Genomic DNA, 14,754 nt, shown 5'->3' on the forward strand with positions numbered 1-14,754 from the left:
CCTTCCAACCCTAGAAACTATGAAACTATGAAACCCAAGTGGGAGCTGAGGATGCTCACGACACTTGTAAGTAGGTCCTTAGCATTTCTAAGGACTGAGGTTATAAATAACAACTTCTGTAGTTTTTAAGTTTCTACTTTCTAGTGAAGTTATGCTATGCATGTAGTAACTGTATATCAATACACGTAACTGTATACGACATATAATCATTTACTGAGAACCAAGATTCCAATTAGGTAAACTACAGAACTAGAAAAAGTTGCTTTGACATTGAAACAAAAAAAACTATGTTTTGAGCTGAGCATAGTTGTTCAGGTCCGTAGCCACTTCATTAGTCTATTACAACAAAAGCCGCATTATCTGGCACCTTACAAACCAGCGTGCTCTATTAACCGGCATGCCAGTCAACACGGCAAAAGCAAAACCGGAAATGCCCACCATGGCACTTCTGGTTTTGCCGAGCCCCTATGGCCTGGGGCATAACAGCCTGTCCCCAATGTGCCTGGGGCCCCCAGGAGAAGCGGTGGTGCTCCGGACGCGGCAGAAGGGGCGCCGGCCCGCACAGGCAAAGGCCTCTCAGGAAACTGGCATATTTGATTATCCAGCACCCCCCATTCCCCATAGGTGCCAGATAACAAAGCTTTTGCTGTAATTATCCTGCTCTTCAGATGTTGTCATGGATCATGTCTCTTTTAGGAGACTCCCCAAGAAGCAACCTTATTTGTTCTCCCTCTCCTGAAGGACCCCCTGATGCCAGCCCTGGCAACTTCACAATGGCCAAGCCTCTGGGTTTGAGACCCTGGCTCTTCTTTATTTCTGGCTTCCCTGGTGATCCAGTAGCACCACAGTTAGAAAGCTCCTTCTTTTTAGTCAGATCTCAGGGTGGGTTGTATTTTCTTCTTCAAAGAGGGGATGTGTGTGTGGGGAGTTAGAGTGCCAATACCCAAATAGCAGAGCAGACTGTTCAGCTCCAAACAAGAAGTCTTTATTGTGCCACCGCAGTTCCTCTGTCCTTCCTCAGATTCTATTCTGTCCCCCATGGAACTACTCCTTTCTCTCTACTCTGTCCTCCTTGGGAGCACTCTTTCCACACTCCAATTCTCTCAAAGCCTCTTTCTTTCTCTTCCAGCACATCTTTATTTTCACTAACCTCTAACTGAAATTTAGCATTTCCTTCAATTATGAATGTAGGCAACAAACCACAGTAGTATTAGCAGTACCTGTGACTTTGTCACCAACAGAAATCACAGATATTTTCATATCACATTACAGTTGTTGCAGATATCTTGAAATATCGTTTACGCTCATCACTACTTCGAAATTACGGTAGTTATTAGACCCGCCGCTAGATCGCACGTGATCGCAGTCTTCCTGTCTACAGATGCTCATTATTCTGAGAAGGGGTCCATAGGCTTCACCAGACTGCCAAAGGGGTCCATGGCACAAAAAAGGTTAAGAATCCCTGTTCTAAACCCTTTGCAGTTCAACAGACAACGGATTTGGGGACAGGGCTGAAATCACAAACACAACGTGGTCTACTTTTCCTTTTGTAGTATATGACAAGAGCATGGGTGTCTGGTGCCCCTTGAGTCAGTGACTGGAGAGGGGGGTCCTCCAGCGGCCGATCCCGCTGATTGGGGGGGTGCGCAGCCCATCTCACTCACCATAAAAGCAGCTGCACGGCCCCACTCCCTGGCCAGCGTTCACAGGGGGGGCACTGGTGCTCCTGCCTGCCCCCCTTCCCACTGGCTAAACAGGGAGTGTGGCCTGACAGGGGGTGCACCGGCACTCTCAGGGAGTGCACATATACCCCCGTGTACCTTCTATGCGTCGCCCCTGGACAAGAGCTAATTTGACACTGATCCTTGTCTAATTCATTCTATTTTTGCACTAACAGTTACAGGATTCTATTCATTTCTTGCATCTGGTGTCTGAAGAAGTTTTCAAATGAGTGTTACTTCCCACTGGGTCAACTGTTATGCACAGTAATTTGGACAAGGTAGGAGGGATTCAGACTGCAAAATTCAGGTCTACATTACAACATTCCAGTCTGGCTTGGTTTGGATATGGGATATCATCTGGAACAATTTAAACAAGAATGATCCTCACTTGAACAGCAGGGATGGATTAAACAATTTCCTACTTTTCTATGATCCCATGATTTTTGTCCCATTATAAATATTGCAGCCATTTGCAAATTCCAGATCTGGGTTTGATTTAACACTCTCAAAATTTAAGGTTCTTCAGACCAGTGGTTTAACTGGAGCTAAAGAAAGATAATTTTATTTAAAAATTCATCTCCAATTGTGGACAGCAAATTAAATGCAAAATGCACAAGCTTAGCTCATAAAATCAGAAGTATCATAATAGATACATCTCATTTTGTTCTCTCTTGGAATTGGTTAAAAATTTCCTAGTGATTCCTGTAGTCTCCAGGAGATCCTTTGGTTCATAGGCAACATACTGCAATAGAGATGTAAATCAGAATTAAGAGTATGGTTTGTAAAATGGGCTTACAGAGAATCATAGAAAACAGAAACTCCAATGTCGCATTAGGTCACCTATTCTATCTTGGGCCAGTGCTGGTTTTATGCTTGATATTATATTTTCTAGTGCTTTGTGCAGTCCAATTCTAAATGCTGTATTTTGCATGGAAAACTTATTTCCTGTATATGTCAGACTCTTGGGACATCCGGACTACTCACACAGACCACATTTGTAATCATTATTCAAACACACCAAGCATTTTTTTTTTTTTAAAGAAAGTGGTCTACTTCTCCAAATAATGTGGTTCATCATCAAAGAAACTGCCTTATCAAGACAGGAAGAGGACTGCAGGTGACTCACTCATTTTACTGTCATCTGTATGGACTGAAGCAAGAAATGAGCTGCTGCTATGAGCAATAGGATGCAGTACATACCCAAAGGAAGTGTATCAATAACATTAACTTTTAATGCAGATTAGAATATTACATACTTCAGCATGCTGGATATGTGTATAACATCACCCAAGTATGTATAGCTACAGGCCAAAGTTTATCACTTACCGATACACACAAACACCAACCCCCCCACCAGCAACTGAAAAATTTCAGATACCTACTGCTATTTCATGACATAAAATGTAACTGTTAGAGGCCTTCTCCCCCTTTCTTTTCCTTTCTCAGAAGGATGCCAATCACTATAACCTTACCCAGCTCCCTCACTAGGAACTGGAATTACCTCTTTGCCTATCTCGATTTGTCTATTTGACTCGCCTGCTACAACAAACAGCTCTAGAATTTAACCTGGAATAGTGGGGCCATGCTACAGGGAAATCATTAACATGAATCTGAGGATGGAAAGGCAATTTTCAAAGGGACAAATGGCAGTAAGACACCCAAACTGTCTTGAAAAATCATCAGACCTTAGCTGCCACTGGGCTTTTAAAAATCTCACTTGTAATCAATCTATTTTTTAAAGTAAAAAATCGTTTCAGGCATAACCACTGTGTCTCGGCCCCACTGCCCCCTTTCCTACATTTTAAGACAAATTGTGAAAATTCATTATGCACAGAGTACTGTTCTGAATGCACTATACTGAAAATCTGGGAGGGAAATAGAAAAAAATGAAACCCTTTCCTTCAAGCACTTGTAGTTCCAATGACTGTACTTGTGGTAAGTAAAAACAATTATGTAAGTTTCTTTTTTAAAAGGATTTTTTTGCTGTGGGAATCATAATTCTGTCAGAGAATTACATTTAATGTTTTTATCAGCAGTCAAGGAAGTGCCAGCAGCTCAGTATGACATCAAGTCAAAAAGCACAAGATCTGGAGTGGCCACAACAGAGAAGATCTTAAGAACATTTCCATTCTGCATTTACAGATGCATGCAAAAGTGCAGCTGGATCTTAGATCTCAGTACAAAGCATTTAGCACGTTTAGATTTGAAGCACTATTCCTTTATGCTTTTTTTCTTTTGGTATGAGAAAACAAACAAACAAATGAAAAAAAATACCGTAAACCTTGCAGCAAATATTTCAATCAAGAATCTTATTGGGAATTTTAGCTGAACCCTGTCCTGTATTCACCTCAACCAGCAAGCATTTTTTCCCCTCTCTAGCTAACATACCATCCACACTCTTTTTCTCTGCCAAGAGACCAGCCTCACTTGCCTTCTCTCTGCTACCAGGTGTTATCCTGCTCTTTCACATTGCCCGTTTCATGGCAGTTCTTCCACGCCCGACCCTTCCACAGCCCATACTAGATTTCAGGCTGCAGGAGGAAGCTAACATCAAGGAGAATTGAACCATGTCAGAAACAACAAGCTGAGCAAAAAGGGCATCCAAATAAGTGAAGTTTGGTAGTGAGAGGTGGACTGACTCTTTTCAAGAGTCCTTATCTACTTGCCTTCCTTCAACAAGACATACCCCCTTCTCTCACAAAATGTTCAGTCAAGGAGTAATCAGCGTTCTAAGGGGGTAACATCGTGATTCTTGAAAGTGGCATGTACGTCAATTTTGGGATGCACCGCATATTAACATACAAAATACCTCAGGCTTAGGACTCAAAAGTAGGACACCAAAACCTAGAGACCACTTCTTAGATTGAAGGTCTGAGCTTATATTTCTTCTCAAAGCAATTCCCCTTTCCAGCTAGTCTGTAGCAGGAAGAGATATTGAAAATTCCAGACAGTCCATAAATTATTAAACGTAACTGTGGATTGCTAAGATTTACTCTAAATCTATTTCCCTTTTCTGACTTACTTTTCTCAAACTGACATGGTTCTTTCAGTCATACATAGATAATTACCAAAATTTATTTTTAATCTGAAAAAGGGAACTGAATGGTCCAAATTCAAGCCCACACCATCACTGCGCGGTCTACCTGTGACTGCAACTACTGCAAAGAACATGGTCTGGGTAGGAAACATCCACAGTCCTCACTATTGAATTCTGTCTTCTCCTTATGAGCTGGATTCATGGTTCCAACTCTAACATTCACTCTCATGTAGCCATATATAATATTAGAAGTAAAGGATCCTACAGTGAAGGATGCCTGTTCTCTGCTGCAATTGTACAAAACAAACATCCTTCAGGGTTCTTAGGGTCAACTGCTGGTTTCTTAATGCCACATGTCACAACGATAGAAAGGTTGACTTCTTAAAGGGAGATGCTGATGAGATGGTGTACATGATCTTTGGGTCCTTCTACCAGCTCTGAGTGGACAAGGATAGGAAAAGACCTCTCTTAGAGCTTCTATGGAAACTCCTTTTAGTGATACTCCAAAGGAAAGGAGGGGTAACTATTTTGTGCTTTTTTTCCCATCAGTTATCTATTAGTGAACTTTTTGTATGCCTGGATTCTCAGTTTTATAGTGGAAATTCTGTAATAAATACAGATTAGGGATCACTCTGGATGGAAGTTCCCAGGTAGATGGCTTGCACTGTTGAGCCCCTCTCATTTGTAGTAATGTAGACACTTTGGCCCAGATTCACACTAATACCTCTGAGAGAAGAACACAGCCCTGCAAAGCCCTCCATTTACAAAAGGACAAGAATGAATCCAACGGAATTACTCCAGACTGACACCAGGGTGAGAATTGAGCACAGCCCCTTCTGTGCCCTGAATTGCCAGTGGAATCAGAATCAACCTACACTGAGGTTTTTCTTTTTTGGGTCAGAGAGTGAAACAACCCTTTCTCACTGCTAAGAACAAGGAGCCTATCAGTTCTAATTCATTTTAACACTCTGAACCACATGTCTGTCAAGTACACACTCTTTGGTAATATATGCAGTACAGTATCACATACAACGTGCAGAGGCATGCAAAATGAAGACTAGTTTCTGAAATAAGAAATGTTTAGCACATTTGCTATTCTTGCAGTATTGATACAACATATTTTTCCTTGTTGGAAGGTAGAAAACTTATTTTGCCTTCACAAATACACTACAGTCTCATGCAGTATTCATTAGAAATATCTGCTTCTATCAGCAGGGACATTTAGACATGATCTGTTACTATGGCTCATTTCCTTAAGTGATATTAGCTGGAAATGCTGCATTAGAACATCACGTAACGCTTATAAAAAATGAATTATATGCAATCCTACTTACTATTGTTGCCACTTTAATTGAGATTAATCTCTGAGCAACAATTATTTCAGAGAGGACATATTTTATTCACATATTCCTTGTTGGTAAGATAGCAGTTTAAGGCTGTACTTGGAAAGCTAATATGTGACTATAGCTTACTAAGATGGTACACTGATTTACATTTGTTTTACTAATTCTTGAGACTAAATGAATCTACAAGGTTGGATACACTATGCAAAATGTTGATGAGTATATCTTCAGCGACCTGCCTCAGCCTAACAGAGAGCATTTTACAAATGGGATCATTGTAAGAAAAGGACTTGCAACCTGTGTGAGCTGACCTCCAAAAGCAAAATGAATAATATGTAATAAATAATAAATCCTTTCCAAGGCCAGACTGAATATTTGGTGGCCCATTTCACACAAATACTGAGTGGAGGCTCTGAACCACATCCAGACATGTGTGGACGTTTGGTTCCCTGGGGAGAACTAGTGGTGGCATACCTTGTGCTGCTGCTAGCTGTCCCTGGGGAATGCCTGTGCCATGTGTGCTCTGGCATGTGGAAAGTTACCCCAGGTGGGGTAGGAGAGGCTGGGGCCAGCCCAGTGCTGGCCCCAGGTGCCTTACCTGGGTATTCAGGGGTCAAAAAACCCCTCTGTGCTACTCCCTTATGTAGCAAAGCCCCCAGTTTTTCTTTTTTTTTTCTTTTAAAAAATGCATTCCCTCCTCTTCCCCAACCATTTCTGACTTTCTCTCTGCTCTCTCTATCCCTTATAAGTGATTTCAAGCACTACTAGGTAACCTAAGTTCTTGTATACTAATTATTGTAATAAGCCCCTTTTTATATATTGTAAATAGTGTTCTGTTATGTTTGTATTGATATTGTGTTGTATTGATATTATTTGTGCATTGATTTTATTGTTTCATATTAACATTGTATGATTTAGGCCGGCAATGTTGGTTGGCATCAGTGATACCAAGTATCCATTTTGTGCGTCAGGTTCCTATCTTGTTCCCATGCCCTGTTGTGTAAGTATGTTGTAATCTATGACTCAGACCTACCCCTCCTTTGGAAATTGGTTCCTGAATGAATGGGGATGAATGAGGGTGCCTGAGAGGCTATGGCAGTAGGTCTAAAAATAGCTCCCTCTGAATGACCGAACCATCAACTCAATGACCCAACTATCGCCCTGCACTGACCCTCCCCGCCTCAAGATTTGGAAGACAGAGACTGCTGCAGAAATCAGTCAACCCACCATTACAGACACCTGAAACTGCATGTCCTTACCTAGGAGTGCACGTGCTCATTACACCGGGGCTGACTCTTGCCTGGGCATGCCCCTGCCACTAGGGTCATAGGAGTCTGCCCCATAAAAAGGGGTAGTGAAGACAGACCCAGTGGGACGCCCTCTCTATCTGGACCAGCACCATACCACACCACCTATCCACCCAAAGTCCCTGCCGGCGACCCCCTCTGGACAACACCTGCTGGACAAAGAACCCTTTCCAGCCTGGATAGGTAGCTATCACCCTTCACCCCCTCTTCAACCAAGGACTTGGACTCTGTTTCTCTTCCCTACCTGGACTCCAACACTTCCACAGAGTCTCTTTCTCCTGCTACCATTATGAGTGCTTTTGTGTGTGCGTGTGTGTGTGCGCGTGTGTGAACCAATAACTTCATGCAGCTGTGTAATGTGTTGTCTGTTTAATAAACCTGTTATTTTGAAACCCTGAGTTGGGTTTTTGTCTGTTTCCTGATTGTTTCCTCCTTGCCACCACTTATCTGCCCCCTGATCTCCCAGCTTTCTGCCTCTCTCTCTTTCCTGGCTGTCTCCTCCTTGCCACCAGGCTTTTCCCCTTGCACCAGTGACCTCCTTAAGTAACCCCAGCTCCCCTCCATTCTGCCAGTTCTAATCCTGGCCCCAGCAACTTTTACTCCTGGCACTTTCACTCTCTCATTTTAACTCCTGTCCATCTCCCTGCTTCCCCTTCTTCTGGAGATCTCTGACCCTTGATTTCCCCTCACATAGTCACCAAGCACCCTAGGTATCCCAAGCACACACATGCACACACCATACCATCCAAGTTAGGAACTCACCTGTGTGTATGTGTAGGTGGGTGGTATGTGTGTAAACTGGCGAGTATAATGTCATTGTGTGTGCGATACACAAATTAGTGATCTGCATATGTGTATTGGGTGTGCGAGTATTGACAATTGATTTTTGTCTAACTTTTGGTGTGTATAGTGTATGGGTGCTTGAATTGGTGATAGGTGTGCATGTGCCTAGGCTGGTAATTTTGGATGTGTATGTGTCTGTGCCTGAGTTGGTAGTATGTATGTGTGTGCATGCACCTAGAGTGTGTGTGTGCATCTAATTGATTTGTGTGTGTGTGTGTGTGCGTGTGCGCGCGCACGCAATTGTATACCATGCCCTCATGTCTAACAGCATGACACTGAGATACTGAGCATTGGCCTGACCCCACAGGGCAACACTTGCAGCACAGAGAACAACAGAACATGCAGTATGTGGCACCACAGAGGTGTTTGCAGTGCCACATACCGCATGGCCGTGCTCGCCTGGATGTGGCCTGGGTGTCCTTTCCTACACTATTGCAGAAGAATGGAATTCTTGATTACTGAAAGCCAAAATAGGGAAGGCAAAAGCCACCATATTTTTACACAGAGAGCATGCATTTGTCTATAGACATGGCAAGCATTTCTTAGGATGGTAATTTTTATTGGACCAACTATATAATTGGGAAAGATAGACGAGTGTCGCAGAGCACTTAGGTGCCCTGCTCCTTGTAAAGAGGGGAAACTGCTAGGGAAAGAGCCCTAGCAGTGAGTGAAGAGGCACAGGTGCAGGTTGCTAGGGCAACCATTGGGAGTCAGCTGACTGGAAGGGGTAGGGCCTGGTTCCCATTTAAACCCAGGGCAGAGGCCAGGCCAGCAGTTCTCTGCCAGCAGCCATAGGGGTAGGAACTCTGCCAGAGTAAGGAAAAGGAAGAGGCCAGAATGCACAGGCAGTTGTTATGGGTGAGAGATGGAGAAATCCTGTGACAGGTTTGAATGCGATTATGGCCAGATGACATAAGTTTATGTTATAGCCAAAGGGATTGAGTTTGTGTTGACAGTTGGTGGTTTGGGTGAGGCTATTAGGGGTTGGAGGAGGCCTCATAGGGGACCCATGGCAGCGTGGGAACGCCAGCCCCAGAGAGGGGGAGCAGCAAGAAAGACCCCAGAGTGGGCACAGCATTTTGGGATAAACTGACCCCAGCCCTGGGAAGGGAAGCGAAGAGTTGGAGGCCAGGTAAGGCCGAGGCCACCTGAGCCCTGCAGCCGGGTTCGAGACCCTGAGGAGGAGAGTTGGGGCCAGGCATGGCTACGGTCACCTGAGCCCCAATGCAAGAAGCCCCAGAGCAAAGGGGGCAGCGTGAGGAGCCCCAGAGCAAAGGGGGCAGCATGAGGAGTCCCAGAGCAAAGGGGCAGTGATTGAAGAGCGCCTGTGGGACATGGTTGTGAAACGAGGATGGGGAAAGCCAGAGCGCCTGTGGGGCGCGGTTGCGAGACAAGGCTGCAGAAAGCTAGAGCACTTGTGGGGTGCGGTTGTGAGACAAGGCTGTGGAAAGCCAGAGCACCAGAGAGGGCGCAGAGAGCGAGACAGACCAAACAACGTCCAGTAACATCTACATCTGGTACATCTGCGAGGCTTGGGGCGTGGTACAGGGGTGGTTGGAGCCACGCATAACCCATAAGGCTGGGGTACCTGGAACCCCATTATAGAAGTGAGATGTGGGGTAGCAGGAGCACCATGACCAAGAGGACGGAAAGGCAGCCTCCCTTTAATATATTTAAGATCAAGACATGGCAGACGAGAATGAGGGCGCTTTAAAGCAAACTTGGCACAGTAGGGGGTGCTAGGGGAGATCACCGCCACCCCTAGGACCCTGCTCCGTGACAACGAGCTATGGAATGTGAAATATTCTTCATCAGGTTGTCTATAGACTATAACTGTCTATAGACCACACTTCTGTGATTCCTTCTCTCTCATAAAAATGTCCAATTTAAAGTTAAGCACTGAACATGAGAAGTACTGGTAGTTGCATCCCTCTAAAAAACACTCTAGTGTTACCACAGAATGAAGGCAAACAGTTTCCTATAGCAGATCTCACAGCCCTGGGAAAGACATATTTGGAATAGCATAGGTCCAGATCACAGCACATGGATGGCTCTTTCTGAGCATGATCCTCCCTCAACAGACATGGAAATTACGTTTTTGAAGCACCATCTTCCTGCTCCCAGGTGCCATCTACAGCCCCTGAGGGTTGGGGGATGTGGTGAGGGCAGAGGAAGTGTGAAGGGGTAAGACTAGATTGGAAACAGACTTCCCCCCCCAGACCCACAAAGATTCTGGTAGTAAGTTAATACAGCCTGTTACATTACTTACCAGCAAAATCCCTTTGCAGGAAGATATTCACCCCATCTTAAGGCAGCCAGAGATTGGGAAGTGTATGACAGTAAGGTTTCAGGAGTAGTTACCCTGCTGAATATGGGTCTTGCACAACATTCTACCATTTCCAGTAAGTCCACATAACGGAATGTTTTTGTTTTAGCATTTTCCTTTTAGAAATCCTAACATGCTCTTCACAAAGAACTACCAGTATGTCAAAGACCTTAGCTCTGTCCCTGTTTGAATGCACATCATTGTTGTTGTCATTTATAGAGCTTCTACCATATTCTGTGAACTAGGTTAAGCAGCACAGCGTGTACCAGGCAGAAATATCTGGGGAATTAGACAAGATTCCACAGCTTCATACTCTATTTTGTGTCAATGGCTATTTGTCCTTTTTTAGGGTAGAAAAATCAGACTTTACATTGGTGTAGTTCATAGGACATATCAGCTTCTTACTCACTACTGGACAGTATGGACAGGCTACAAGATATGCAAGATTTCAATATAGTCAGTCTGTACAAAAATAAAGGTGACCACAGCAACTGTAACTACTATTATGGAATTTCACTACTAAGCTTTATTGGAAAAATCATTGCTCAGGTGGTGCTCAGAAGACTTCAGAACCTTGCTGACTGTGTTTACCATGAGTTGCACTACAGCTTCAGAGCTAGTAGGTCCAACATAGATATGATCTTCTCACTCCAACATATCCAAAAAAAATGTAGGCAACAAAGGAGACCCCTCTATATAGCCTTTACTGACCTGACCGAAGCCTTTGACTTTGTCATCAGAAAAGGCCTGATAAAAATATTGGAAAAGATTGGTTGTCTATCAAACCTCCTCAGCATAATCCACACTTTCTATGTGGGAAACAGCTATGATGGATCAACATCTGAGGCTTTTGAGATTTGAAGTGGAGTCAAACAGGGCTGTGTTTTTGTCCCAAACCCACTAGGTATTTTCTCTTCTTTTCTTCAGATGTATGCTTTTGGGACCACCACTGAAGGTATTTATCTACATACATGCTCAGATGGAAAAGTATTTAACCTTACATGCTTTAAAGTGAAGATTAAAATGTGGAAAGTTTTGACTCATGAACTGCTGGTTTGCTGATGATGCTGCACTGATAGCCCACACAGAGAGTGACCTTCAAAGCCACATCTGTTGCTTTGCTCATGCATGCCAAGGGTTTGGTCTCACAATCAGCATCATGAAGACCAGTGTTATGGGCCAGAACACTGATTCAGCACCAGCAACCACAATAGGTGAAAATGTACTGGATGTTGTAAGTACATTTACATACTGGTTCCATTGTTATCAGCAGCTTGATACCTGAGGTCGAACTGAATAACCATACTGGTAAAACATCAGGTATCACGAGCAGGTTGAGCAAACGAGGGTGGAGCAACAGCAAGCTGACTGTTAAGACCAAGGTTAAAGTATATCATGCTTGTGTTATCAACACCCTTTCGTAAGGAAAAATCCTGAACCTTATACTCAAGAAAAGTGCCTCAACAATTTCCATTTTTGTTGCTTTTGCAGCATTCTAGGAATTTCCTGGCAGGACAAAGTTTCCTATGCTGGAACATGCCAACATTCTGATCACCCATTGTCTTTTCAGTCAGTGTCAACTCTGACGGCTTGGTCATATGCAGAGAATGGACAATGGCTGTATACCAAAGATCTCCTGTATGGAGAACTCTTTACATGAAGAAGACCACACAGGGTCTTTATCTCCATTTCAAAGTTTTCCAGACCAATATGAAGGCAATGAACATTGAGCCAAACAAAGGTGGGAATACTGCTGAGTACTGAAGCACTTGATCACAATCTATTAAGCATGGAACGGAGATGTTTGAGGAAAGAAGAACCCAACATCCAGAGGAGAGAACCCCGCACCACATTCAGGGTTTAGATACAAACTTCACGTTTGATAAGTGTGGAAGGGACTGTCATTCAAGAATTGGGCTGTACAGCCACACTCGCGTATGTTCAACAATCTGATGGCTTAGCACGAATCTGCTGTCTCATGAGACATATGCCTATTGCCTATAATTTCTAGGAGAACTGGGTTTTTAATGGTACTGCTGTGTCATATAGAAAGACACTTAAAAAGATATTCCCCATTGCATTTTGTTTCATGCTCGAGTTGTAACACTTGCTGTTTACACTAAACTTTTGCAATGTTCAGTAACAGTTGTTTATACCACTAAGAAGTTTTTCTGTTCAAACAGTTAGCTTTTGAAATCATCTTAAAATACACAATCTGAAAATTAAGCCAGGTGGCTGATCTGTTTACATCTATTGCAGGTTAAATCCTCCATATGTCGATAGCCCTAACCTGAGTTGGGTGTGGCCCAGGAGACTTTTAGGATTTGCTTTTAGGCATTTAAAAACAATGTCCAATATGATGAAAGCACTTTTGCATTGTTTTTCTAACAATGCAGTTTTAACAAGGACATTAAATGCATATGCTAAATTCTTAAATTATTTAAATGAAATAAAAAGGACCTTTCCTTACTAATGGCTGGATGGTCAAATTCCATCTTAATCAGCCAAGATGGCTATGCAAATTCTGCAAGCCATCAGGTATTGATATATGTGCCTGGGCAAACAGCCATGAAAGGAAATGGGATTTTTCACTCACAGCAACTGCCAACAGGCAGTAGTAGTCACCTGGCTCCTGATTAAATATAAATATAATGAATCATACCCATTACAACTGCTATGTAGCCAGAATTACTGAGTTGTGTATGATACAAGGTATTTTTGATGAAATATCACAGAAACAGAACAAAATGAATCATAAACATTTACAGCATTAATTCATAGGACATAATACAGAACTGCCTTTCCTTTCTAGTACAGTACCTGCTTTTGATGTTGCAACAGTTCTACTGTCTGTAGCTGTGGTCCATGATCAGTGCTCTCTGCCTTGGAATGCTGGGAATAATCTGTCAGTGCAAACACAAGGTCCTCCTCTTCCTCCTCATCTCGATTTGGGTCATCTCCTTTTTGTTCAGACTGAATGCCAAACTCTGGTAGGACATCAAGGTGTTCAATCTAAAATGGCAAGAGATTTCACTCATGGATACTGTTTCTATACAAGTAGTACAGTAACAAAAACCTAATGAAAATCTAGGAAAAGGGATTGTTGTACCTCCTTTGTCCCTTTAGACTGCTATTTATTATTTGCTTGAATCATATTATATAACATAACATGGAGGCACAACTGAAAACGTTAAAATAACTGAAGCAATACAGTAGGTGATGTTAAATGACTTAGTTCATCTGAACTGAATAACATAGTAGCATTTATAAATGGCCATACCATCTATTTTCTAATTCCAATTACTATAGCAGATAACTGCTGAGATGGTCATTCACTTGGTTTTAGTTTTGGTCTCTTAGTAATATACATCTGCACCTTTCTCCCTGGCCTCTACAAAAGGAAAAAAAAAAAATCAGAGGATTTTATATAATACAAGTTATATATTAATTTTGATTTGGTAATGCAAAACCCCCTCTGCAATAATAGAAGGATAGTATATGATGAAGAAAAGGTGTTATGAGCAAGATGTAAATAAATGTTATCTACACTGTAACCAATCAGTTCGCATAGGCCTCAGGATTACATGAACTGGAAAAATAATTATCCTCTTCCCAGGGATTTTGGTTAGGGCAAGAGACTGAAAATGCATTTGTCCAAGTCAGATTATTTAAAGACTAGTTAGTCTGTGTAGCCACCTGGACTAGGGACAGAAGTTACACATAAATAGAGATAAGCGATCAGAAACTGGTTCAGATCTGTAACATAACAGGGCTAGGGACAGATGTTCAAAAAGCCTGAGCCTGAATTTATTCAATTTTTGCAGGTTAGTCTAACCCGACTAGGGTGAACTGGTTTGAAACTGGACAGACATTCTCTCTGGACAGAGAAAATTCAGGCACATGCCTGCAGTGGTGCTCTGGTGTGGTGCCAGAGGACTGGAAGAGGGCCAATGTGGTTCCCATCTTCAAAATGCAGAGGAAGGAGGACCCAGGAAAATATAGGCCAGTCAGTCTTACCTCAATCCTGGGTAAGCTTTTTGAGAAAATTATTCTGGCGCATATCCACGAGGGGCCAGCGGGGGAGATTATGCTTAGGGGCAATCAACACGGGTTCATTAGAGGCAGGTCCTGTCAGACCAACCTGGTGGCCTTCTATGACCAGATCACCAAATCCTTA

At 42.9% G+C, this 14,754-nt stretch overlaps 1 protein-coding gene across 12 annotated transcripts in view; it reads right to left on the reverse strand.

Moving 5' to 3' along the window:
* The window catches only part of MTCL1 (microtubule crosslinking factor 1), a 196,618-nt gene that overhangs the window by 45,463 nt on the left and 136,401 nt on the right, over positions 1-14,754 (reverse strand). For all 12 annotated transcript variants that reach the window (XM_019525493.1, XM_019525484.1, XM_019525467.1 and 9 more), the window contains one exon: positions 13,398-13,589. In XM_019525493.1, coding sequence (XP_019381038.1) covers positions 13,398-13,589 — 192 coding nt within the window. The remainder of the gene's footprint in view (positions 1-13,397; positions 13,590-14,754) is intronic.

This window comes from Gavialis gangeticus, unplaced genomic scaffold (genome assembly GCF_001723915.1).
Source record: "Gavialis gangeticus isolate Ggan-Ray unplaced genomic scaffold, GavGan_comp1, whole genome shotgun sequence".
Taxonomy (NCBI): domain Eukaryota; kingdom Metazoa; phylum Chordata; order Crocodylia; family Gavialidae; genus Gavialis; species Gavialis gangeticus.